Source organism: Eurypyga helias, unplaced genomic scaffold (assembly GCF_000690775.1).
Source record: "Eurypyga helias isolate BGI_N326 unplaced genomic scaffold, ASM69077v1 scaffold1846, whole genome shotgun sequence".
NCBI lineage: Eukaryota > Metazoa > Chordata > Aves > Eurypygiformes > Eurypygidae > Eurypyga > Eurypyga helias.
The window spans coordinates 1-22,785 of record NW_010256998.1 but is presented as its reverse complement, the minus strand read 5'-3'; the positions used below and the strand labels follow the sequence as shown (position 1 = coordinate 22,785).

Below are 22,785 nucleotides of genomic sequence, written 5' to 3'. Positions count from 1 at the left end.
AGAGTTGCCCCCGAAGGGCGTTTTTGTGCTGTGGGGAGCAGGAGAAAACCGGGGCGCCAGGGGCACTTCTGAGGGCAATGGAGAGCTGTTGGTCAGGGGCTGAGGAAGAGGAGGGGACCTGAGATCTCCCACTGAGACCTCCTGCGTCACCCTCCCCCCTGTGTCCTACTTCAGTTGCGGAAGTTTTCAGGGCTTTGGGTTATTTCATCACCTGTGACAACCCCCAGGCACCCTGGTTCTACCTTGGGTGGAAATTTTCCACCTGTGGCTTTTGTGCCTTGAAAACCCACTGTCAGCAGTGGGGCAGTGCTGTCCCCATCCTGCCGGGCAAGCAGGGGACGCTCTGCTGGGTTTTAGCCATTGTCACCCCGCTATGGCACAGCCAGAGCTGAGCTTTCCCTGCTCTTATGACGGGTCCACTGATGGGACATCGGCACAGAGTGGGCCAGGAGCTGGTGTTTGCTGATCTGCTGAGGAATGGCCTCGTAAAAACAGAATTCACCACTGGTCCCTTTCCCTGGGCATCCGAAGTCTGGGTGAGAAAGACGATCAGTTCCTCGTTCCTCGTTACCTCTCTCGCCAATGCGCTTTGGGCACCGTGAAGATGCTGCTGGGCTGGGCTGGCACTGCGTGTCCCCCCATAGCTCTGCTCCTTTCCCTTGTCTCAGAGGGCACCGTGGTGGGACGGCGCTGGCATCCGGCGACAGGGCTGGGGTGCAGACGCTGCTGCGCAGAACCCGGTTCCTCTTGTGTCTTTCTTTGCTTGGGGTTTTTAAAGAGAGGAAATTAAAAATGCAATGAACAAAATTCAGGGGTTTTGTTGTACTGTTCTGTTTTTTTTTTTTCTTTCCCTTAAATTTCAAAAGAAAATAGAAGTCAGACAGAATTAATCCCGTCCAGGAAGAACCCACAGCCTCGGGTTTGCCAGCCCAGCCACCTCCAGAAAACATTGTTCATTTTTCTGTATAGCAATAGGTGACGCTCGCCCTCGTCCCACACGGTCCGAGGGCCGCATCTCTGAGTTTTTAAATGACTTTTTCCTTCTAATTAAATTGAATTTTTCGTGTTGGGGTTGGTTTTTTTTTTTTTTGCTGCTGCTTCCTTGTTACTCTCATGGGATAGGTTTTACTCTACAGCGAAATGCAATTGTTACTCCTCTGTGTCTTGCAACTATATTTGTTTAAGCTATTTACAAACATTAAAAAGAAAAAATAAATTAAAAAAGAGTCTTATGTGTCAGGCACTTTATCCAAACTGTGCTGTGTGCTCCGGAGTTTGTTCCTTATTCTTTGCAACAACTCATGCAGGGGAAGTTACCAGGAAACTTAACTCCAGCCTGTCAACAGGTTTTAGAAGAGAAAAAAAAAAAAAGAATGAATCTCTACTTGTTCATCCTCTACTGGTCATGACTGTGTTGTATTTCTGCAGCTTTTTGTTTCTTCAATAAATTATTTTCTAGTCATTCACCCTGGTGCGTGCGTGTCCCGTGGTGATGCTCGTGGGCCAGTTCCCTCCTGACACCGCTCTGCTGCCCCAGGAGCGGCTCGGGCTGGAGGAGGGAGGCTCTGGGGGAGCAGCCCCAGTTTAACCACATCAGCTCCTCTCCTAGACCTGGTCTGAGGGCACCAGGGGGTAGATTCGGGCATCATGACCAGGCAGCTGGGAAGGGTTTCTTCCTGCAGTTTTCCACCCACTTTTTGTAGGGGTGAGAGCTTTCACAGAGGAAGCCTCAGGTACTTTTATTTCTTGGCAACATCCAGCACCCTTCTGGCCAGAGCCCAAAGAAAACACTTTAATTCTCACAAACTCAGTGCAGATGAGGCCAAAGCACTTGTTAGACAAACCCATCAAGTCGTGGGTGCCACAGGCAGGTCCAAGTCCCCACGGCTGATTTAATTATCCATCTTTTTACCTGTCCTGCTCTGCATTTTGCCGTGGCACAAGTGCTGGCAAGTGAGAGAGCTGATGGCACACACCGAGTGACCACGGGACCTTTCTGAGCTGCTTTCTCCCTTGGAATGGCAGAGATTTACAGGAGAGGAGAGAAAAGCTGAAGTCCTTTTAATAAAAAAATAAAAACAACACAAAGGGTGATCCGGTCACCAGTCAGTTGGCCACATACAACTTCTCCCACACCCGCTGCTGATGGCCCCAAAGCACAGTGTGCTCCCATGCCCGCGGGGCAGAGGTGCACGTGTCCTCCCCGATGCTTTGCCCTTCCCCCAGAAGTACTTTTTGGGGTTTTGCAGCAAAGAAACTGTGGCCACAAGCTGCCCCTAAAGATGGAGACATCAGTCCCAGGGGAGAGGGACATGGCTGCTGTGGGGACAGGGCATGGCACATAGCAAACACCACCGCTGTGTGCACCTTGTGCAGGGACAGCAAAGACGAGGAGGGGAAGATGGCAGGGAGCAGCAAGGAGACGCTCTCAGAAGCCAGGCCGGTTTGGCTGGAGAAGAAAAACTGGCAGGTAGTCAATCACATGTAGGTTCTCCAGAAAATGGGGCATTTCAGAATTACACCGCTCGAGTCTGATCGGTTGGGTCGATGCATATGAAAACTGCAGGTGCCCGATCCAGCCCCTCGTGGGGTGGGCGGCCAGTTCTGCCCCACGCTCCTTGCAGCCGTGGGAAAACCAGACAGGGGTCTTCGTGCAGCCACTGCAGCTCAGCCCCCTGGCATAGCAGGGTGAGGGGCTACACCCGCCACCCAGCCCCACTGCTGGCCCTGTGTCAGGGCATTTTATTGATTCAGAGGTGGAATAAGGAGGCTGGGGCAGCAGAGTTGTTTGTGCGTCCAGCCTGGAGCAGGATCAACTTTGGGCAGGATGAAGCCCTGGCTCCAAGGGGGGGTCAGCAGAGGGAAGGGGACTGGGGTGCCAGCCAGGGAGTTGTGGGGTGAGGGGCTGAGTGTGGCAGCAGAGCTCAGTGGTTTTCATAGCTTTACAGGCTCCTGCAACACCCCTGCACATGGTGCGTGGGGGAGATGGAGCTGCTGGCGGGACACGTCCCAGGGCTCAGTGCCTGGAGCAATGGCCCCCAAGGTTGGACCAGCCCCTCTGCAGCTACAGGGGCTGCCCATGCCTCAAACCCATCCAAATAAGATTTTAAAAATGCCCATAAAAGGAGGGAGCCAGCCAGTTCTGCACCTGGACAGCACTTCCCTTGTCCCAGCACATGGGACGTTGATGCCAGACAGGGTGTCAGCTATGCCGAGGGGCTGGGGAGGGAGGACACTGCCGAGGTTGTCTCTGGGTGTAGGAGACTGGGGGCAGCACTGTGGGTGCCCCCAGCACGAAGGCTGTGCCCGCGGGTGATGAGGCTGGCATAGCCCTCCTGGTGTGAGAAGGCGTAGCTGGAGCGGCGGTGAAAGGAGCCGTGAGGGACATGGGCACGCAGCTCCACTGAGGGCTCCGGCTCCTGCATGGCCTTCAGGCGGATCTTCTGCAAGGAGATGGGGAAGTCAGGGCTGTGCCCACCGCCCAGGCAAGGCCTCACCCTAAGGAGGAACACGCAGGGAGGGCAGGGACGCCCTTCATTGAGACACAATTTGGCTCCCTGCTCCACCGTCACCTGAGTTGATGTGATGGGATGCGTATCATGGGGACACTCATGGGGGTCTTCAAAGCTCCCAGAGCTCTGGAGCACAATCTCAAACCCTGATCTCCTCTGGGATCTATCTGTACCACCAGCAAGGTATGACCCACAGCCTAGATGGGGGTGAGCTCTACAAAGCAGGGGGTGGTACCAAGACCTGCACCAGACCCCACTGTCTCCTAAGCAGCAGCTCCAGGGAGTGCTCAGGCTCAGTTCCCTACTGCAGTTCCCTACTGCAGCCCTCTCCAAGAGCTGGAACAGGTCTCTTGCAGAGGGTCCATGAAGTGGTTTGGGGAGAGGGCCCTAGAGCCACACTTGGACACCAGTGTCATGAGAGACCACCAGCAGCTGAGTGGTACCACCAAGGAGAGGTGATGTCCCACCACTACAGCCCAGGCAGTGGCTTCCCTGGGGAACCTAACCCTTCCCATCCCCAGCAGCACCCTGGCCAGCCCCGGATGCTGACACTGGCTGGAGGCAGACACCTCCCCATGCCCGTCCCCACGCTGCCTCACCTGCTGGATGGTGGCTTTGCCCATGATGGTGCGGTACAAGCGGACAGTGAGCGAGGGGACGGTGTTCACCACCAAGGACAGCAGGATCACGAGCAGGACGTAGGGGTCGGTCAGGGCATTCCGGCTGGCGGCTGTCAAGGCAAGGGACGGGGGTTTTTTTAGGGAAAGTGGTGAGGACAGAGGGAACACTGGTGGGGGACAGGCTCCCACTCACAAAGGGGTCAAGTGGTCTAAGAGGAGATGGCACCTAAATTGGAGTAAAAAAATCATGACAGCAAGATCAAGAGGTGGCGATGAAGAGGTGATCTACAAGGTAGGAAACAGCTTATAGCACCAAGCCCAGGATGGGCCCCCATGGGAAGGACCATGGGGTTCCCTGGGCATCTCACCTGGGAAGCAGAAGACGGCAGGGGCTATCCTGAAGGCATCGCCGCTTTGGGTCAAGAAGGAGAAGAGGCAGAAGAGCAGCAGGCTGGCTGTGACCATCAGGAAGGACAACGCTGTCCAGAACTTGGTGTCCAGGATGATCTGCAGGGGCAAGGGGAGAGCACACAGGGGCTGTGGGGACCCTCTTCCATGCAGCCACTCATCCCCATCTCCCAGCCATGAAGCTGCTGGGGATCACGTCATAGTGCCCAGGGCTGAGCCCGGCTGCAGTCCCTGAACATCTCCCCCTAGGGCCAGGACAGGGCAGACCAGCTCTCACCTCCATGAGGACTGACAGCAACGCTGATGTGGCCACCGTGACGGCAAAGGACTCGTAGTCACCAACGGCCTTGCTGCCAACACTGTCCTCAAAGGCCCAGAGTGCAATGTAGAAGCTGGCGAGGGAAGTGCTGACCCCATGCAGGAGGGTGACCCCAAAAACGCGGTAGTTGAAGAGCTCATCTTTCTGCCCGATCACATAGAGCTCAGGGAACTCCAGGCTCTTCTTGGAACTCACGTCCTGCCGGGAGGGGACTAAGCATCACCCTCCCCACCCACCCTAGGGAGCAGCATTGGGCCACCCCCTCCAAGAGACCCTTCAGGAGAGCTGCAGTGAGTCCCTCCACCCACTTGCTCTGGGGTGACGGGGAACAGAGGCACCCCAGGCTCAGTGGTGACCATCGATGCCTACCGAGCTGCTCGGTACCGCGGCCCAGCACAAAGAGCCGTGCAGAGGGGTGTGACCACCACTGGGCCGAGTCACACCTGCCTGGGGGCTGCATCCCTGGCGCCGGGGCTGGATGCAGCCTGGTGAACCTGTACCTGCTCCAGAAGGCCCATGGACAGCACGGGGTAGGCAGTGTAGAAAATGTTGTAGAGTGCAAGGAACCAGCCCTCGTACAGAGGCTAGAAGGAGAAGAAAGCAGCTGTGAGCTCTGGGGTGCTTTGGAAACACTCAGAAAGGATGCCCAGGCACCAGGGGTGAGTCCACATCCAAAGTGTGGGGAAATCTGCATGGATTTGCCCCTTGCTCTGCATCAGCCCCACGTCTGCAGCAATTGGTGGGCTGTGGGGCTGTGCTGCAGAGGGAGATGGGGGCTAGAACCACATATTGGTGGTCAGGTCACACTGATGGCCCTTGGGATAAAAGCTCCCATTTTGGAGGAAACCAGTTTAATGCATGTGGGATCTTTCCCTGTATCTGTCCAAGACTGAGCTGCAGCTCACAAAGGACCAAATCTCCCCAGGGTCCTTTTTCCAGCCCAGCCAGGTAAAAAGCAGATAACCAGTTGCATCGCGGCCAGGCAGCCCCAAGAAATTGGACAGACCAATAGCAGGGCAAGGGAGAAAGGACACCAGGGCAGTGATGTGGACACGTCCATCAGCCATTACCAGGCACGAGACCTGCATGGGGTCCTCAGCGGAGGGGTTGCAACACTGGCATGAAAACCTCCACAGGATGGATGTGACCCTGCTAACAGCAGCATCCCTCACCTGAGCCGTGAATCCGCTGTGGAAAGCGAACCAGACCTGGGCCATGAGGCCAGCGAAGGTCTTGTAGAAGAAGTAGCGGAGGAACTTGCAGATGCGCAGATATGCCCAGCGGCCGTGGACGAGCAGGAGGCGCTGGAGGTAAGAGAACTGCGCCAGGGCATAGTCGCTGCACTGCACGGCTTGCATGCCCTCCAGCCCGCTGATGCCTACCCCAATGTCAGCAGCTGCAGGGACAGGAGGGTGTGAAACTGGTGGGGAGTGTTTTGGGGAGCTGGTTGCTTGATTTCCCTCTGGATAGTCCCCAGGCTGAGGGGCAGAGGGTGAACCCAGGAGTTGCGTGAGAAGGGAAGAAGCCCCCTCCGTCACATGCCACAGCTGTGGGAGTGCATGGCAGGCATGGTTGAGCGTGTGAAGAACATAGCCCCATGTCGGGGCTGCTGGAGAAGGGCAGGGGTGTTTCTGCCAGCTGCCCAGGCTGGGGCTTGAATTTTCCTCAAGGTTCATCCCCGCTGCCAAAGCAAGTGGTCCACCCTGTTCTTGTCCTGGTCCTGTGCTTCTTGCTGCCCTCCCGGCACAGCAACATTGGAGAACTGGTCTGGGGTGTCCCCTCCCAGCTCCTCACCTCAAAGGAGAGGGTGGGGTGGTGGAGACAGCAGATGGGGCACCACCGCTTCCCCCCAGCAGGATGCACCAGCCAAAACCCACACTCCCCCCTGTATCGAGCCTCACTTTTGATCATGTTGACATCGTTGGCCCCATCGCCGATGGCCAGCGTGATGGCCTTCTTGTGCTTCTTCACCAACTGCACGATGAGGGCTTTCTGCCTGGGGGTCACCCTGCAGCAGATCACCGCCTGGCAGCTGGTGGCCAAGTCCACGAAGGCCTTCTCCACCAGACTGCCCCGCTCCTGCGCGCCCGTGGCCCTGCACCGAGCCAGCCACTGCCACAGCCGTCCCTTCTTCTCCTTCAGCGCTTCTCCCGTGTGGAGGATTTTGTCCTTAGGGGACAGCACATGCGGTTGGGACATTACCCATAGCCTTCATAGCGTCAGACCCCCCAGCTCCTCAGCGATGCTCTTAAATCTTGTACATGCTACAGAAAAGTGACCCCGGGTTTCTCCAAGCTCATCACACCGCAGGCACGGTGGCCATGAGACCAGTTTGTCCCAGTATGACCAGAAGAACATGTCATTACCCACCAGCCTGCATCATCCTAGAAGACTGGTTGGGCAGATGTGGTTGAAGCCCCCCAGCCCCAAAAGATCAGTGCAAGGTTGTCCCTCTCTCCATTCTTCATTCCCCAGCCCAAAACAGGCTTTTTCCATCCCTTAGGGAGGAGGAGCATCGCATCCTCCGCGTGCTGGTGCCACCCAGGACTTCGATAGCACCAGGGCAGATCTGCCAGCGCAGGGAGGAGCAGGGGGAGCACCCAAGTGCCATCTTACCAGGAAGTCCCCGCTGATGACGATCGCTCTCTTCTTGTGGCACGAAGCCTCTGGGCGCTGCTGGGAGAGGCGGCCGCTGCCTCCCCCGCTGCCACAGCGGTGGTTGTTGCTCGCCCAGGAAGCCTCGAGGATCTCGCTGGGTGAGGAAAGGGTGATTGGAGCTGGGCTGAGGACACCGGCACGCTGCCTGGCTTTGAGCAAGACCGACAGTAGGAGATGGGAGATGGGGCTGGTGCCCAGTGGTGGGAAGAGGGGGGACAGAGAAGGGACCCCAAGGGCTCACTGGTATCAGAAATCAGCCTCTGTCTCTGTGGGTTAGAGGCTGGAGAGACAGCTTAAGCACTTTCTGGTCAAAGCCTGCCAAGGAAGAGAATGCTGTAGGGGCAGAAACAGATGGGGAGCCTGGAAAAGCATCAGCAGATGGGGGCTATGGACATGCAGGCTGGGACAGGGAAGGAGAAGCGACTCTGGCAGAGTGAAGCTCTGCACAGTCCCTATGCCCTTGAGTGTCTTCAGCAGGGACAACAATGTCCTGAACCAGGCGGTCATGATTCCTCACCTGACCTCCTTCTCCTCCAGGATCTCCATGTCATCCATGAGCAGCTTGCATGCGTAGCCGATGTTCACTGCGGTCTCTGCAACATGCAGGTGTCAACAGCCCATGGTGCTGCCCCCCCATCCCAGGGCAGCCCCCAGCCCCCAGGTCCAACAGCCCTTGGTGGGCAGAAGCTGCTGGCACATCTGCTCTACCAGGCAGTTGCCTCCCCCTGCCTCAGTTTCCCCATGGCTAACATGATCTGTGGGACATGCTGCTATTGCACATCAAAGGGAACAGAAGAACCTGGTTGCTGCCCACTCCCAGGGTCTGGTCCTGGTTAGGGGAGAAGCTGAAACATGTTGGTGGGGTCTGGGGTTGTCTCCACTGACCTTGTTTGTCTCCCGTCAGCACCCACACTTTAATGTTGCCCAGTTGCAGCAGCTGGATGGTCTCAGGGACTCCGTCTTGCAACTTGTCCTCAATGGCCGTGGCCCCAAGCAGCTGGATGGAGGGTGAGTGGGTGTCATGACATGGGGCAGGGCAGGATACGGAGGTGGGAGTTGCCCCTGGATCCAACCAGGAGTCCTTGCCCATGGGTGGACACAACCTGACAGATATCTAGCCCAGTGTCTACCGGCATGTCACAAAGTCACCCCTGTGGGGGACTCCACCTGCCCTCCAGCAATCCAGGGGATGGGTGTTGGGTTGGACACTTCATCGCCTCATCCTGGAGAGCTGAAACCCACACTCCTGCCCTCCCTGGGACCAACACAGCTGGTTCCTCCTAAACCCCGGCCTCATCCCACCTGCAGGTTCTGCTCCATCTCCTCGTATAGCTTGTCCAGCTCCCGTGCACAGTCCTGCGGCAGGACGCTGGCCTCGCGGTGCCTCCTGCTCCACTCGCTGTACTCGATCTCGCTCACCTCCTTGCTGGCCAGGCATAAAGTCCTCAGTGTCTCCTCTGCGAAGCGCTGCAGAGATGAGACATCAGGTCTCCCTTCCCTCGGCCAAGATGACTCTCGCGGAGGACCAGGGCATCATGCCAGCTAGCCACGACACTCCATGGGCAGAGCCAGAGACACTCCAGGATCTGAGGGTCTCCCTCTGGACTCTGACTCCCTCCCCCATCCTACAGCATCCCCATGAGCACCCTTGCAATGCAACTGGTCCATGCAGAACACCAAAGGATTTGATGTCCTCTTAGTCCCTGTCCCACATGCAGGTGAAGCTCCTAGACCAGAAGGAGGAAAGAAGGACCAAAATCCTGAAGCCAGAGGGAGAAAGAACATGCGAGGACTCCAGGACACCCAGCCCAAAGCCAGCAGCAGGGAGACCAGCCCTTTCTGCCCCAGGCTGGTGTGAGACTCACATCCAGTGCTCTCTCGGTGATGGTCTCATTGGGCCCTCGCCTCTGCAGTCTCTCCAGGATGACTGTGTCAGCCCCCTTGGTGTAGAGCCGGATTGTGCCCTGGGGGTCTCGCACTGGGAGGGAGGGAAAGGACAGCTTAGGTACCTGGAGAGATGACTCCCACTCATCGATGTCCCCACGCAATGGCCATGCTGCAGAAGGCATCGCAGGGGACGCTGGTGCTTTTCTGCCTGCAGTCATAGGAAACACAGGAATTTCCCCAGATCTACACCATGATGAGGCAGGATTGGGCCTCAAGGACTGTCAGTTCCTCACACACTTCCTCTGAGCCCCTGGTTGACTTGACTCTCAGCTTCTCAAACCCTTCTTGGGCAAGCAAAACTGCAGGGATGACCAGGGCAATTCTTAGGAGCCCCTGTGCCCTCTGTGGTCAATCACAGCCGTGCTGGTGCCATCCCTTGTAGGGCAGAATATGAAAGGGACCCTCCATGTTCCTGGAGGGGCTCCCTGAGACACCCCATCTCGCTCACCCAGGACAGACATCCTCTTGCGGTCACTGTTGAAGTCCAGCATGGCCAGCACTTTGTACGTCCTCTTCTTCCCAAGCTCACTGATGGTGATGGTGTCTTGTGTTCGGGCCAGAAAGACGTACCCCAAGTTCCTGGCTGCCAACACCAGTGCTTCTTCGTCCGGGGAAGCTGCCTGATAAACCAGCTCGTCTGCAGAAGAGGAGTAGGGGTTAGACAAGGAGAATCCCTGCCAAGCAACTCTTGGACATCTGAAATCCCCTGTTCTTGCCCAGCACCAACATTATCTATATACACCCTAAAGTCAAGCCACAAGGGCAGGGAAACTCAGTCCTACTTGTCTCATCTCTTCTCCTCATTGCCCCAGGCAGGACAATTGCCCAGAGAAGGATGGATTATTCCCCCTGTGCTGCTGTCCTAACTAATTATCACTAAAACAAACCCAAATGTACACATCCGTGATGCTAGGACAGTGGCACAAAGCCATCCCCAGGCTCTCACACCACCTGCTCCTTGCACAGCAGAGCTTTATTGGGAGATGGAAAAGACCATCATGGCTTCATTTCCTTGAACGGCAGCTCGACCCCACTCCGAGCACGTCAACCACCACGGCCAACCCACCGCCCCTCTCCTCCACCATGACAGTGTGGCAGAGGGCCAGCAGCCTCAGGAACTCCCTCAGCACGGGGTCACTGTCCCGCTGGACGGCTTCCAGCAGCGTCACATCGCAGAAGTCCAACTTCTCCCTGGGGCGGCTCCAGGTCAACCCCGACACCTGCAAGAGGCACGGGCAGGCTGCAGGCACCCGAGAGAGACCGAGCGCGGGGCTCTGTGCCAGGGATGCTGCTGGGTTGCAATAGAGCGACCCTGTGCTGGCACAGTCTGATCGGGATCAGAGCCCGTAAGCCGAGCTCTGCTTTGCCTACACCAAGGGGGTGAGTATAAAAAGGTGAGGAATAAAAAAATAATCAGGACCACATTATTTTATAAACCCTCTTCCCCTGACTTCCACGGGCAGCTGAGGGCTGGCAAACCGCCAGCACAAGGACACACATGCTGCTCCTACAGCGTGGGACCCCGCTGTAAGCTGGGCCTGTGGCCCATGTAATCAACATCTGCAGCTTTGGCCCCAGTGAGGGGCAGCATCTGTCCCCGTGTTACGCGGGAGAGGGGAGTTACGCACCGGCAGCTGTTTGTTCTCATGGCCTGTGCCTGTACCTGCCGAAATAAAAATAATTCAATTAATAGAGAGCTGGCAGGGAGCATCACTAGTGGGGGCTTCAAGCAGTTTCTCTAGAAGGGACTGCTGGGTAAAGACTGGCAAAAAGGGACAGGTTTTCAGCATCTGCTCGGTGTTGGTCGTGAGCCAGGCTCCTTGAGGATATCCAGGTCTGATTCATTTGGCTCTTGGGCTCTTCAGACTCTTGACACGTTTCTAATGCTAAAAACTCAGGTCTAGCTTTCACCCGCGTTTCCTGGGAGACTCGGCAGTTGGCCAGACACTGGAGGTGTTACGGTGATGCTGCTGTCACAGAGGTGTGACACGATGCATCAGGCAGGGGAAAATTGGGTTTATTCCTGCTTAAAAACTTTGCTAGATTTTTTTTCCCCTCCTCTTTTTTTTATCACTGTCCATTTGCCTCAAGTGCCTGGTGCTTATCTCAGGAAAAAGGAGCTCCATGCTGAAGCTCTGGCCTGCCCCGCTCACTAAATTTCTCTAATTAAGCACTGAGAGAGCTCCCAGAAGCCAGCCGTGAGCTCGAGTAAGTGTAGCAATAAGAAGAGGACTTGGCAATTCTTGGGTTTCTAAGGGGAAAACCAAGCAGAATCATTAAAAAACAAAAACAAAAAAAAAAAAAAAGAAAAGAAAAAAGGAAAAAGAGCAATTACATGCATTTACTGTAAAGAAATAACACAGGGGGAATGATGATTTCTTTGCCTCCTCCACAGAACACCTGAAAGTGCCCAGATTTGGAAACCACACTGGAGATTCACCAGAAAACTATGGAAAAAAAAAAAAAGAAATCCTTCCTTTTTTTCTCCAAGACCTTCATAGAAAATAGAAATCCATGGGCTTCACTGGCCCATCACCCCGTGGCTCGTCTGCCTGCACTGTCCTGGCCACCTGGGCCAGCACCCAAGTGAGATTCCAGGCAGGATCCACCTCACTCAGCCTGTGCGTTTGTAGCTGTGCAGGGCTCCTAAGCGCAGGTTCCCTTTTTTATCAGGGAAAACCTAGCTGATCTCTGCTGAGCTTGGGACATGATACACCTCCAGAAAGGCACCCATTTTAGAAGGGCAGAATTGTGCCCCGACTCCCTGCACTGGGAACATGAGACAAGGGTGACTGCAGGCGTGCGGCCCCTGAAAAGCACTGACAATATGGGAAATGAGAACAAGCTGCATTCCTACAGCCTCTTCTGTCTACACCTGGACCGCCAAGATCAATCCACTCCTCCTGGCTTGCTGGGAAGCTTGGGGCGTGTGGAAAGAATCAAGTCAAGGTTTACCTAACTCATGAGTCCCTACAAACTTGCTTCCACCAAAAGTTACCATAGATGGTCCCATTGATACAGCATTTCTTGAAGCGCATAATGTTCTGCGTCAAGGTGCCAGTCTTGTCCGAGAAGATATATTCGACCTGGCCAAGCTGATCGTTGAGGCTGGTGCTTCTGGCCTTTGCTGGAATGTCCTTGACAGCGTAATACATTTCCAGATCCCAGTTGATAAAAAAGCTGTTCACCAAATAGACGAATTCAAACCTAGGGAGTCAGGTGGAAGAAAACTTACGGTAGGGAAGGAGACTGCATTACTCACATCCCAGGGGCACTTGGGGATCTGACACAGGAAGAAAGGTCAGAGGGAAACTCCCCACCTGGATCTATTGCTCTGAGCTTGGGGAAGCAAGAGGGTTTTGCACTGTTTGGGGCCAGGAGGCTCATCACACCAGACTGAGCCCACTGCGTCCCAGGCAACCGGGTTCCCCTCTGGAAATCTGACGCTTGATGACAAAATAGATCTGGAGATTCAGTGAGGGGCATAAAAGTTTGGAAACCGCTTCTTCCAGCACAGGGTGTGAATACTGCCTTCTCACAAGGGCTGTGCCCTCTCTTCCCCACCCTGCTGCTACTCAGCAAACACCACCCTCATCAGTCTCATCCTCAGCCTGGCCACAATTCCCGACATCAGTACTTGTCTTTGCACCTCCTTCTGGCTTTTCTCTGAGGTCTCTGAGATCTCAAAGCACATCATCAATATTTGTACGATACACACTGCATCCCCCTTACCCCCCTATGGCTAAGGGAACGTACAGGAATGACTTGCTCGGGGTCACAGCTGGGCTGTTTGTGCAGCCCCATTTTGTGGCATCAAACCAAGGTGCCAGACGATGGCCCAGGGCAGGGGGCGGGGTACTGATCTCTGGTCGCTCGCAAGCTCTGTTGCTCTTACGTTATGTACATGGACATGGGGATGATGATGCTCAGGAGGATGGTGAAGCCCCAGAAGTTGAAGAAGGCCTGCTGGAAAGGGGTTGTGTGCTTGTAGAGAGCAGAGAGGTAACTGTGCTTCTCCTGGAACATCCTGGCCCAGAATCCAGAGGCAACGGCGAGGCACAGCGACGTGACCAACAGCACCAGGAAGATCTGAGATGGGAAGCCAGGATGAGAACATCCCATTACAGAGAGCCCACCAGACTCTTTTCAGGGAAAAATCATTGCCCTTTCCAAACTGTCTCATTTAGCTGTAACCCTGCAGAAAGGTGTCCTTGTGCCTGAAGCTGGTCCTCAGAGCTCATTCTTGGTGGAGATTAAGTATTACAGCACATATTTCAGCTTGACACATCCAACACACACACAGCAAAACCCAACTTTCCCACCCTCCCAATAGCCTCAGGCACCATCTCCCTGGACAAGGGGTATCCGGCAGCCTTCCTGCGGAAGTTACCAGCAAACAGAAGGATACTGGTGGCCAGTCTGAGAAGTGATGACACTCAGGAACTGGAATAAGAGCCATCCAATTCATTGTGATGACCATGCTGTTTTGATTCCCACAGAGGAAAGGCTCCTCCTTCCCCCATCCTCCACCTACCCTGAGGTGAGGCACAACCTGCAGGTTCCTCAGCACATACCATCTCCTCAGACCTGCATGGTCATGGATGAGTAGAGCAGCCCAGGAGGGGTTGGAGACCCTGAATGCTCCAGCTCCCGGGTCCAAGGGGTTGCTCTGCAGCTGAGGACGCAGAGCTGCCAGCATCCAGGGTTTAAGCAACACAACCACCACGCAGACTGCTCCAGACACAGCAGCTGCCACTTCCTGGGAACATCACTTGGCATTTGCCCATAAAAGGTTAAACCCCAGATATTGTGAACAAAATTTGGCAAGCTTAGAAAAATCAGCATCAGCCAAGCAAGCAGGCTCTCATGAGAAGACTTGTGAGCGACCCCAGAAGGCTGGTGGACCAGGGCAGGTGTTTGCACCACACTCACTATGATCACCAGCCGGTCCATCATGCGGTCCAGCTTGGTTTTCTTCGGCTTGATTTTTCCACAGTTCCTCATAATTTTGGAATCAAATCCTGGACAAAAAACATTTTAGGCATAAAAAACACTAGTCCTCAGCCCCCCAAAGGTTGACTTGCAGCTAAATGATGCTGGTTTCCCTCATAACATCTCCCCACCTCTGAAGACTTCAGAGGACCACATCCCTGGGTCAGCGGTTAGTCAAGCCGTGGCTGCACACTCAGAGAAGTGCTGCTGACGCCAGATCTCACCCCACCCCTCCACCCACAGCTGCTCATGGCCGAGCTCTCATCTGCCCTGAGCCGTCCATGCACGAGGCCACAAAGTGAAATGGTTCCAGGATGGGATGCAGCTGGAAATATAACCTGGGATAAGCACAGGTTTGGTACCACCCCATCATCTCCCTGCCAGTGAGCCCACCACCAGCAAAGCTTGGGACAAACTTCTCGGGGTTTGGTTACAGAAGCAGTTTGTGTCCCACTTGGTAGCTGAGAATGGGACAAGCCGATGCCAGAAGCGCTTGGGCAGCTTAAAACCCTCGAGGATCTGGGTATTTTCTGCCCTTCCTGATCTGTGCCTGGGCACTCACCTGCGTAGATAACCAAGCCGTAGCAAACGTCGGTGTTGCGAAGCTTGCAGCCTCGCAGCAGGATCTTTTCGCTGTCGAGCGAGTAGGTCTCGCCCCTCCACTCCAGCGTGCCAGTGAAGCTGTGCAGGCGGCTGTTGGGCTCCTCGCAGGTCACTCTCCCTTGAGCAGAGGGCACAGTTCAGGCCATGGCTTTGGGGGAAACGAGAGGTCCTTCCTCTTCCTCCCCTCCACATGTGCCCCCTCCAAAGAGGGATGCTGGGGGCTTCTCAGGGGAGATTCAGATTTTGCCAGGGCACCTCTAGATGCAGTTGGGATATGGATGGCTCAAATTAAGGTCACATGAAGCTGGAGGGCCACCCTGCAGTGCTGGGAGGGTGCTCAGTCCAGGGACTGCACTGGGCTATAGAACTGGAAAAGGGACAAACATGGCTTCCTCCATCCCCTCTGAAAGGGGAGTTTGCATCCTATGGAGGACCAAAGGGGAAAAAATCCAACCTGAGCTCAGGTTTGGGAGTCAAGCACTTGATTCCAGTGGGAAAATCAAGATCCAGGGCAAAGGGAAGGTGCACAAACCCAATGGACCCATCACAGACCCACCTTGCTGGGGAAGGGCCTCCCTGCAAGGTCTTTTGGCAGGAACCACCCTCCAGCCTTGCACGCAGGAGCAAGTACAACCTCTGGTTAGGCTAGTGGTGCTTGGTGCCAGAGGGGACAGATTTCCTGAGGCAGAACTGATCCCATCGAGGTGGGATGGCTGCATCCTTGCCCGTTTGAGAGACTCACCATCAAAGGTGGCCAGGCTCTCCTCGCTCACCAGCTCCTGGTGGGTGACCAGAAGGGCTTGTCTGAACTTCAGATTTGTTTCCCTGTGCACAGGAGCCAGGGAGGGAAAAATAAAACAACTCTGTGGGGTGACAGAGCTGTTAATTCTGCTGTCAGACCCATGGGACAGAGATGGCCATTGATTATCATGTGATTACCCGAGTGATGGCAATGAGAAGTGAGATAGGAACCTATCATGCCAGACATGGAGCACTCATGCAGGGAGGAAGCTCTGGCCCAGAGACCCTTCCATTAAATCATCCTGCAGAGAGAGGTGGGAGGGATGGGCAGACGCTGTCCTCAGCATGGCTGGGCAGGAGCTGAGAGACGGAGAGAGATGCCCGAGGTCACTATCTGCTCCTTGGAAGCCTCAGAAGTGTTTCTGGCTTCCCATTTTCAAAATGTGGGGCTACCGACACCTTTCTGGGGTGTCTGTAGGTGTAGCTTCTGGAGGAGCCCCCAACTCTATGGTTTCTGCAGCCCTCCCAGTGTGTCTGACCCTACTGCTGGGAGGTCCCCAGGACTGGAGGCTTCAGCTGTCACCTGGGATGTCTCTGCCCCTCTCCCCCCATGGCAGAAGTCGTCCCCTGCCCCTCTCCTCACCCATCGATGTCGGCAGTCTCCACATAGCACAGGCTGCTGGGCTCCGAGCTGCACAGCAAGAGCATGTCGGCCTCGAAGAGCAAAAAGAGGGAGAGAGCACTTGGCTGAGCCCTTCCTCACCAAAACTCCCCCTCCTGCCCCTGGCACAAAGCCAGCTCTGGGGCCCCGCTCACCGGGACGAAGCTCTCCTTACGCAGGCGGACGATGTCCCCAACGCGGATGTCACGCCATTTCTGCCAGCAGAAGCTGCAGGAGAATTAAGAGGTTAAATTTTATCTTGCACAGCTGTCTTCTGTCCTCTGGACCTGCCTATGCCTGTCCCAGCTCCTTGCATGAGTGGGGTCCCTGGATTGTTTTTTCCTCCGCCACCACCGTACAATCTGCAAGACCGAAGTGCGGCTGAGCACGGAGGATGGCACAGGGCCCGTTCACCACATCCACATACCGGGACTTTCAGCCCCCTGGCCACAGGTGGGAAACGTTGGTCCTTCCCTGGGCCAGTGTTTAGCAGGAATATACCTCTGGGGGTTAGATAGGAAGACTCTGAGAAACTTCTGTGGCCAGGAAACCCTCCTCCCACCATCTCACAGCAAATTAGGGCTCTTCCAAACTGTTGTCTGTGACTGGGATACGATCATTCTTACAGGGCAATAGCTGCACCTTCAGCAGATTCTGGGAGGTGATAAGAGTTTGCAGAGTCAGGGACATTCCCACCAAACCCCCTCTCAGCTGCTAAGCTGAAGGATGCTCAGCACTTCAGATAATCCATCGTTCCATGCAAGACGGGAAACACGGGTACAGCTTCTCAAAGCCCCTCACCTCTTCCCAGACAGGATTTCGCATGGTCTGCTGTTGGTGTTTCTGTCACTTTGGTGACGGCCCTGCACAGAGGAGAGGAAAAAACCAGAGGACAAAAGAAAGGGATGGGCCATGCCAGCCTTCTTTGTCCATGGAACCCTCTTAATGCCAAAATCTGCCTCCTCAGCCCCAGGGCAAGATCTGCTTTCTGAAGCAAACAGATGTATTCTGATGGATAAAGGTATTTCTGGGGACCAACCTGGGAATACAGCCATTGGTTAAGATGTTAAAGATGACAGAGATGGGGGTCTAGACCCCAAGGAAGGAAACCGTCTAGTCCCAAGGGAAAATACGAAGCGTTTTGGAGATGGTAGAGTTGATGGTGCCTCAGGAATGACAAATGACAGCAACTCCCAAGCTTTTCAGGTCACCCCACAGCAAAGGAGCCCTTTGTGCTGACCATCCCTCACAGGACCTACACCCCACACTCACAGCCTTCTGCTCCAACCCATACTCACGATGTCATCGATCAGGTCTCGCAGACCCCGGATGATGAGAAGACAGCTCAGGGGGAAGAGCAGAGTGTACCAGGGCAGCGTGGAGATCTCAGGGAAGGTCTAGAGGAGAATTTCACACCACTCATACAACTGTCATCCCACCTGGGGACACTTCAGGTGACTGAGTAACCCCTTCGCTCCCAGCTCCCCTCCCAGCCAGCGCCTGAGGGGGGCAGGAACACATTCAAGATGAATCAAATCACATTTCTGTCTACATGGAACTGTTCTGTTGAGTTTTCACCTCTTTTTAAATTGAATGCTTGAAATGCATGTGGGTCACTGAATCTGGAGGGTAGGTGTGGTCTACATGAGTGTAGCTTACATCCAAATCCGATCGGTTTAAAGTAACCAAACCTAACTCAGGTTAACCCCCTCAGAGCTCATGGAAGACGATGAGCACCACTGAAAAGCAGCACCCGTGACATTTTCAACCAGGGACCCCCTGCTCTGAGCACCAGACACCCCTCCTTTGCTAGACTGTCTCGCACAAGCTTGCTCTTACCTTGATGTCCATCTCACCTGTAAGAGGATGACAAAGACGAAGTAGACGTTGGCCATTCGGTGGAACTGCTCGTAGAGGTTCAGCGGCAGGAAGGTAAGGATGTTGTACTTGGCTGTCTTAATGGCGTTGCCCTGTGGAAGAAAGGCAGGTCAAAGCCACAGAGGGAGTTCAGCCACATGAACTCAAGGATGTGTTTTGAAAATGCCAAAAACATTCTGGTACTTTTAGGACTTCTCAGCTTTTGATGGCATAAGAGATGCCTTTAAAGATTTCCAAAAGCTGTAAGGAAAAAGAAGTTTTATTAGAGCAAAGGGCAATATGACTTAGAATTGAAACAAAATATTTTGTGTCTGGTCATCTAAAGCATTACCCAACTGACCCCCAACAAGATGGTCATTATTCAGCTGGAAAAAAAAAATAAATCTGGTTTTATTCAATCAAAACCTTTTCAAAAATCTTTCTTTTGATTTGACCATCAGACTGAAAAGCATCCTTCACACAGTTCTGCTCCTTGTCTGACAGCTTAAGAGACATCTGGGGCACCAGGCAGGGAGCAGCCCCTTCCTCTTCATTGAGAATTACCTATGTGACTCTCCATCCCACCGGGGATGTCACCCCAACCGCCACCAGGTCAGGAGTCAGGGGCTGAGTAAAGAAACGGCCCAGGGTGGGCCCAGGCTGACTCACCGCGTACTTCTTCTTGGTCAGACAGAAGGCAAATTTCTTCTTGAACTGCATGTGGTAGTTTCGGTCATTGGCCCTCACCTCCCAGGTGAAAGCTGGAAAAGCAAGTGGGCATCCACCAGCTCTCATCAGAGCCGGGCCCTGGCCACCAGCCTCCAAGGACACAAGGACCAGTGATGGTGCCACCGGGCTCATGGTGACCCACCATGAGCGAGATGGGTTTTCCATAGTGCTCCTACACCTTGAGGGCAGCCGGAGGTACAACCGGGACAGAATTGGATCTTTGGGGTCAGCTGGGTCACAGAGGGGACAGGAGGCCAGGAGCATCCAGAGGTGTAGGACTGCTGCGCATGCTTCCCCTCTGAGCCTCAGGCTAACCATTTGGGCTCAGGTGTTGGTCTAACAGTATCATCAGGCCAGGCGAACAACAGCTCCTCCAAGCACAGTCTGTGTGAGCCTGAAGGCTGGTTGTTCTCCTCCTAATTTTGTTTTTGCTATCCCAGTGCAAATACCACCAAGCAAGGGACATCCCAGCCATGTTCCCCTGCTCCTTCACCCCAGCTGACAGACCCTTTCAGACCATTTCACCCCAAATCTGCTTCTTCCCCATCTCACAACCCTGTCCCATATTCAACTTTCTCATAAACGGTCTACAAAAGAAGGAAAACCCCCCAAACACACACATTGCACACTGACCTGGCAGTTGCTTCTTTCCCTGCAGACAGCCCGAGGCTGGGTCTTGCGCAGTCATGCTGGCACCGCTACCAGGGTCTAGGAACAAGGACGAGTAAGATATCTGCAGCACTGAGCAATGACAGCGTGACCCCACTGGGATGCTCCAACACCCAGAGCTGGGCTCTCCGCCTCTCCAGAGCGGGACACCATGCAGAAGGGACACTCTGGGCGCAGCCGGGGAGGAGCGTCTTTCCTGGAGCTGCAAACTAACTTAGACCTTTTTACCACCCCAGAGATGTAAAACCCCACACTGACACACAGTCCTCTGTGGCCATCTCATGTCACAGGTCGGTGACATCAGGCTGAATATTTGTCATCAGAAGATGCGTCTCTCCCTTGGACACCTGAAGTTCTTTCCTCTGCCTTTTGCAGGACCAGCCGCAGCTCAGATCTGAATTGAAATCCACTTCACCCTGGCATTTTTTCCCAAGTCATGGTTTGCCCTTCACAGGTGCCTTACACTTACTCAAACCTTGCACAAGCATCGGTGCTGGGCGCTGCCTGGATAGGCCCCTGCCTTCTCGGCGTCCTCAGGGATGCTCAGCTGCTTTGGCGTGGGTCACCTCCACCCAGTCCCAGCTGCCCGCGGCAACTCAAAGACATTTTTCCTCTCTGAGGAAGTTATGGGAAATCATTTAAAGTCACCAGCAAGGAGAAGAAACTCTCCCCATCCTGCCATCCTACCCAACCATCCATCATGCTGAGAGCAGCCACCTTCATCAACGACACAATTTCCCTTACGCTCAGTCGCTCAGTGACCTTCCCTGAAGGGATGTTAGGGAAGATTAATTAATGTTTGTGAAGCGCTTTGTGATCCTTACATGAAAGGAGTCAGTGAGGTATAAAGCATTAATTACCTCATTATTAAATAATCCCACACAGAAGTCTGTCCCTGCCATTATTCTTTATCTCACTCCTTTGATCACTTCTTTTTTTCCATTCTTCCACTGAAGTGTCTCCTTCTCTCCCTGTTGCTCCTCATGGTACAAGGCAAATGTGATATTAGTTTGCCCTGACACACGATGCTGCTCAGACACTCTCCTCTAGCTGGGCCAGAGCTGCCACCCCATCCCAGGCCAAAGAGACCCCACACAGCAACACGGGCAGCACCTCGGCCCCTGCATCCAAGAGCTTGCCCCACCACGTCATCCTTCTCCACCACCGAGCACTGCGTTTGTCACTGTGCTTGGATCCTAAATCACACCCATGAGCTCGGGACGTTTGGGGCTCATCTGTATTTTCATGGCTGAGAAGGAACGAAGGGCTGCAGGGAGCTGCCGTGCATGGTGGGACACTGGTGATACATCCCACGGCTCCAGCTACCGTTTGTCCCACAAATAAGATGGAGCAGGAAGAACAGGGATACCTGGAATGATGAGATTTCTTCCATACCCAGCTGCACAAAAGCCCCTTGGTGCCCAGACTGGCTGTTCCCACTGTTTAGGCAAAATAAAGTGGCAAAGGATTTGACACAGAGAAATGCAGATGTCCCATCTTCCTCACTGCTCTGACCCCACTTGTGCCCTCGGCCCAGTGAAGCTGCCAGCTTGGGACATCTTTCCCTGCAAAGAGCCAATTCTGGCTGCATCTGGTTGCAGAGAGACAAGGGCGGGGGGGCCACACACCAAAACTGTCCTCCATCTCTTGCTCCTGGCCAGCACATTTCCCCACCTCTTCCTGCCAGAGGGGTGGGTTCCTCTGACCACGCAGGGGCACCTCCTCCTCATGGACCATACACAGGCTGAGGGATACAGGCTAAATGGAGGTACCTGCCCCATATGGAACATCCAATGGGAGACAAGATGAATCTCAGGGTATCCAGAACGGGAAAAACAGAGCCACCTGCTCACACTCCTCTCAACCAGCCAGTGCCCCTTGGCTCGCACTGGCGGAGGTCACCACCCCTGCCGTGACTCCTTCCCCAGCACTGGGCCCGGGCACAGCGAAGTCCTCTCCAGCCCGTCCATCCTGCAGCCCCCAGCCGTGGGCAGGCAGGGCAGAACTAGGGGTGGCAGCCAGGATCAACCTCCAGCCCAGAGCTCCGGTCAAGGTTGCGATCACGAGGTAGGTCCAGACTCAAGCCAGAAAGTCAACGTGCAGGTCAGGATAAGGTGAGACATAGTCCGGTGGCTGCTGGGCAGGTCCACTGGGACAAGGCAGCTCCCAGGCTGAGCCAGAAAATCAGTCCACGGGCAGAGGGCTGGGTCCAGAGCCAGGCACACGCACATGGCCAAGCTTGACACAGAGCCACCCGTAATAATCGAGCCTAGGTTAGCACTGAGCCCCAGGGCTGAGCTCAAACAGAGCCCCGTGCCCATGGGAAGGTGTGGGAGGGGTCCCAGGTGAGGCTGCTCAGGGCCATTAATGTTGGTTAGTGCCCTCGGGGCCCTCGCCCATTGCTCAAAGCACCTTCCGACCTTGCTCCTTGCTCCAGGTCATCAATATTAAAGCTGAGGCCGACAGTGATGTGTGCCAAGAGGTTTGCTTGGGCATGCTGCTTCAAAACCAGCGAGCGGTGCCATCGTGTTCATCAACGAGCCTAACCCTGTCCTCAGCCTCCCCAAGATGCGCTGGAAGGCCCGTTTTGTCTGTTGTCATCCTTTCAGAAGGTCCTTTCTGTGCTCAGCATCAGGCCTGAAGCTGACCATCCGTCATGTTCCTGCTGCACTTGGCATCTCAGAGCTCCATCGTACCCAGTAATGATCGTCATTGCCCCCTCCCCGCTCGTCTGCTCCAAGGCACCCGTGTTCCTGGGTGATGCCAGGCAAAAGTACAGCTAATGAAGGACCTGCAGTTGGCAGATGCGGGGCCCTCCGCGGAGCTGGGAGCCGTGCAAAAGCAGCTGGGAAAACAGCCCCTTGCCAGAGCCCAGGAGCAGTGGGAAAGGGGATGAAAAGGGGGAAAAAAAAAAAGAGGGATTCAAAGCACTGGAGAAATACCTCCAAGGAGGTATCCAAGAAACCTCGGTTCCAAGAAACCTCTCTGCAAACTTCACGCGTCACCTCAATAATTAGAAATAAAAATTGCACTTGGAGTAGGCGGGAACAGGCTGGAGCGGGTGCCAGG

The 22,785-nt window shown here is 54.7% G+C and overlaps 1 protein-coding gene across 1 annotated transcript; it reads right to left on the bottom strand.

Annotated features, from left to right (window-relative positions):
• Positions 1–3,206: 3,206 nt before the first annotated feature.
• On the bottom strand, positions 3,207–19,079 carry ATP8B3 (ATPase, aminophospholipid transporter, class I, type 8B, member 3; the record flags this gene model as incomplete). Its single annotated transcript, XM_010153827.1, has 26 exons — positions 3,207–3,468; positions 4,107–4,242; positions 4,501–4,639; positions 4,818–5,057; positions 5,360–5,443; positions 6,032–6,255; positions 6,761–7,028; positions 7,476–7,611; positions 8,035–8,110; positions 8,403–8,514; positions 8,820–8,984; positions 9,383–9,495; positions 9,913–10,101; positions 10,531–10,684; positions 11,093–11,127; positions 12,463–12,671; positions 13,360–13,553; positions 14,397–14,485; positions 15,019–15,177; positions 15,802–15,884; positions 16,444–16,514; positions 16,617–16,689; positions 17,263–17,324; positions 17,760–17,858; positions 18,318–18,431; positions 18,988–19,079. Coding segments are annotated over 26 exons (3,578 nt in total), but the record flags the coding sequence as incomplete, so codon positions are not given.
• Positions 19,080–22,785: the final 3,706 nt, after the last annotated feature.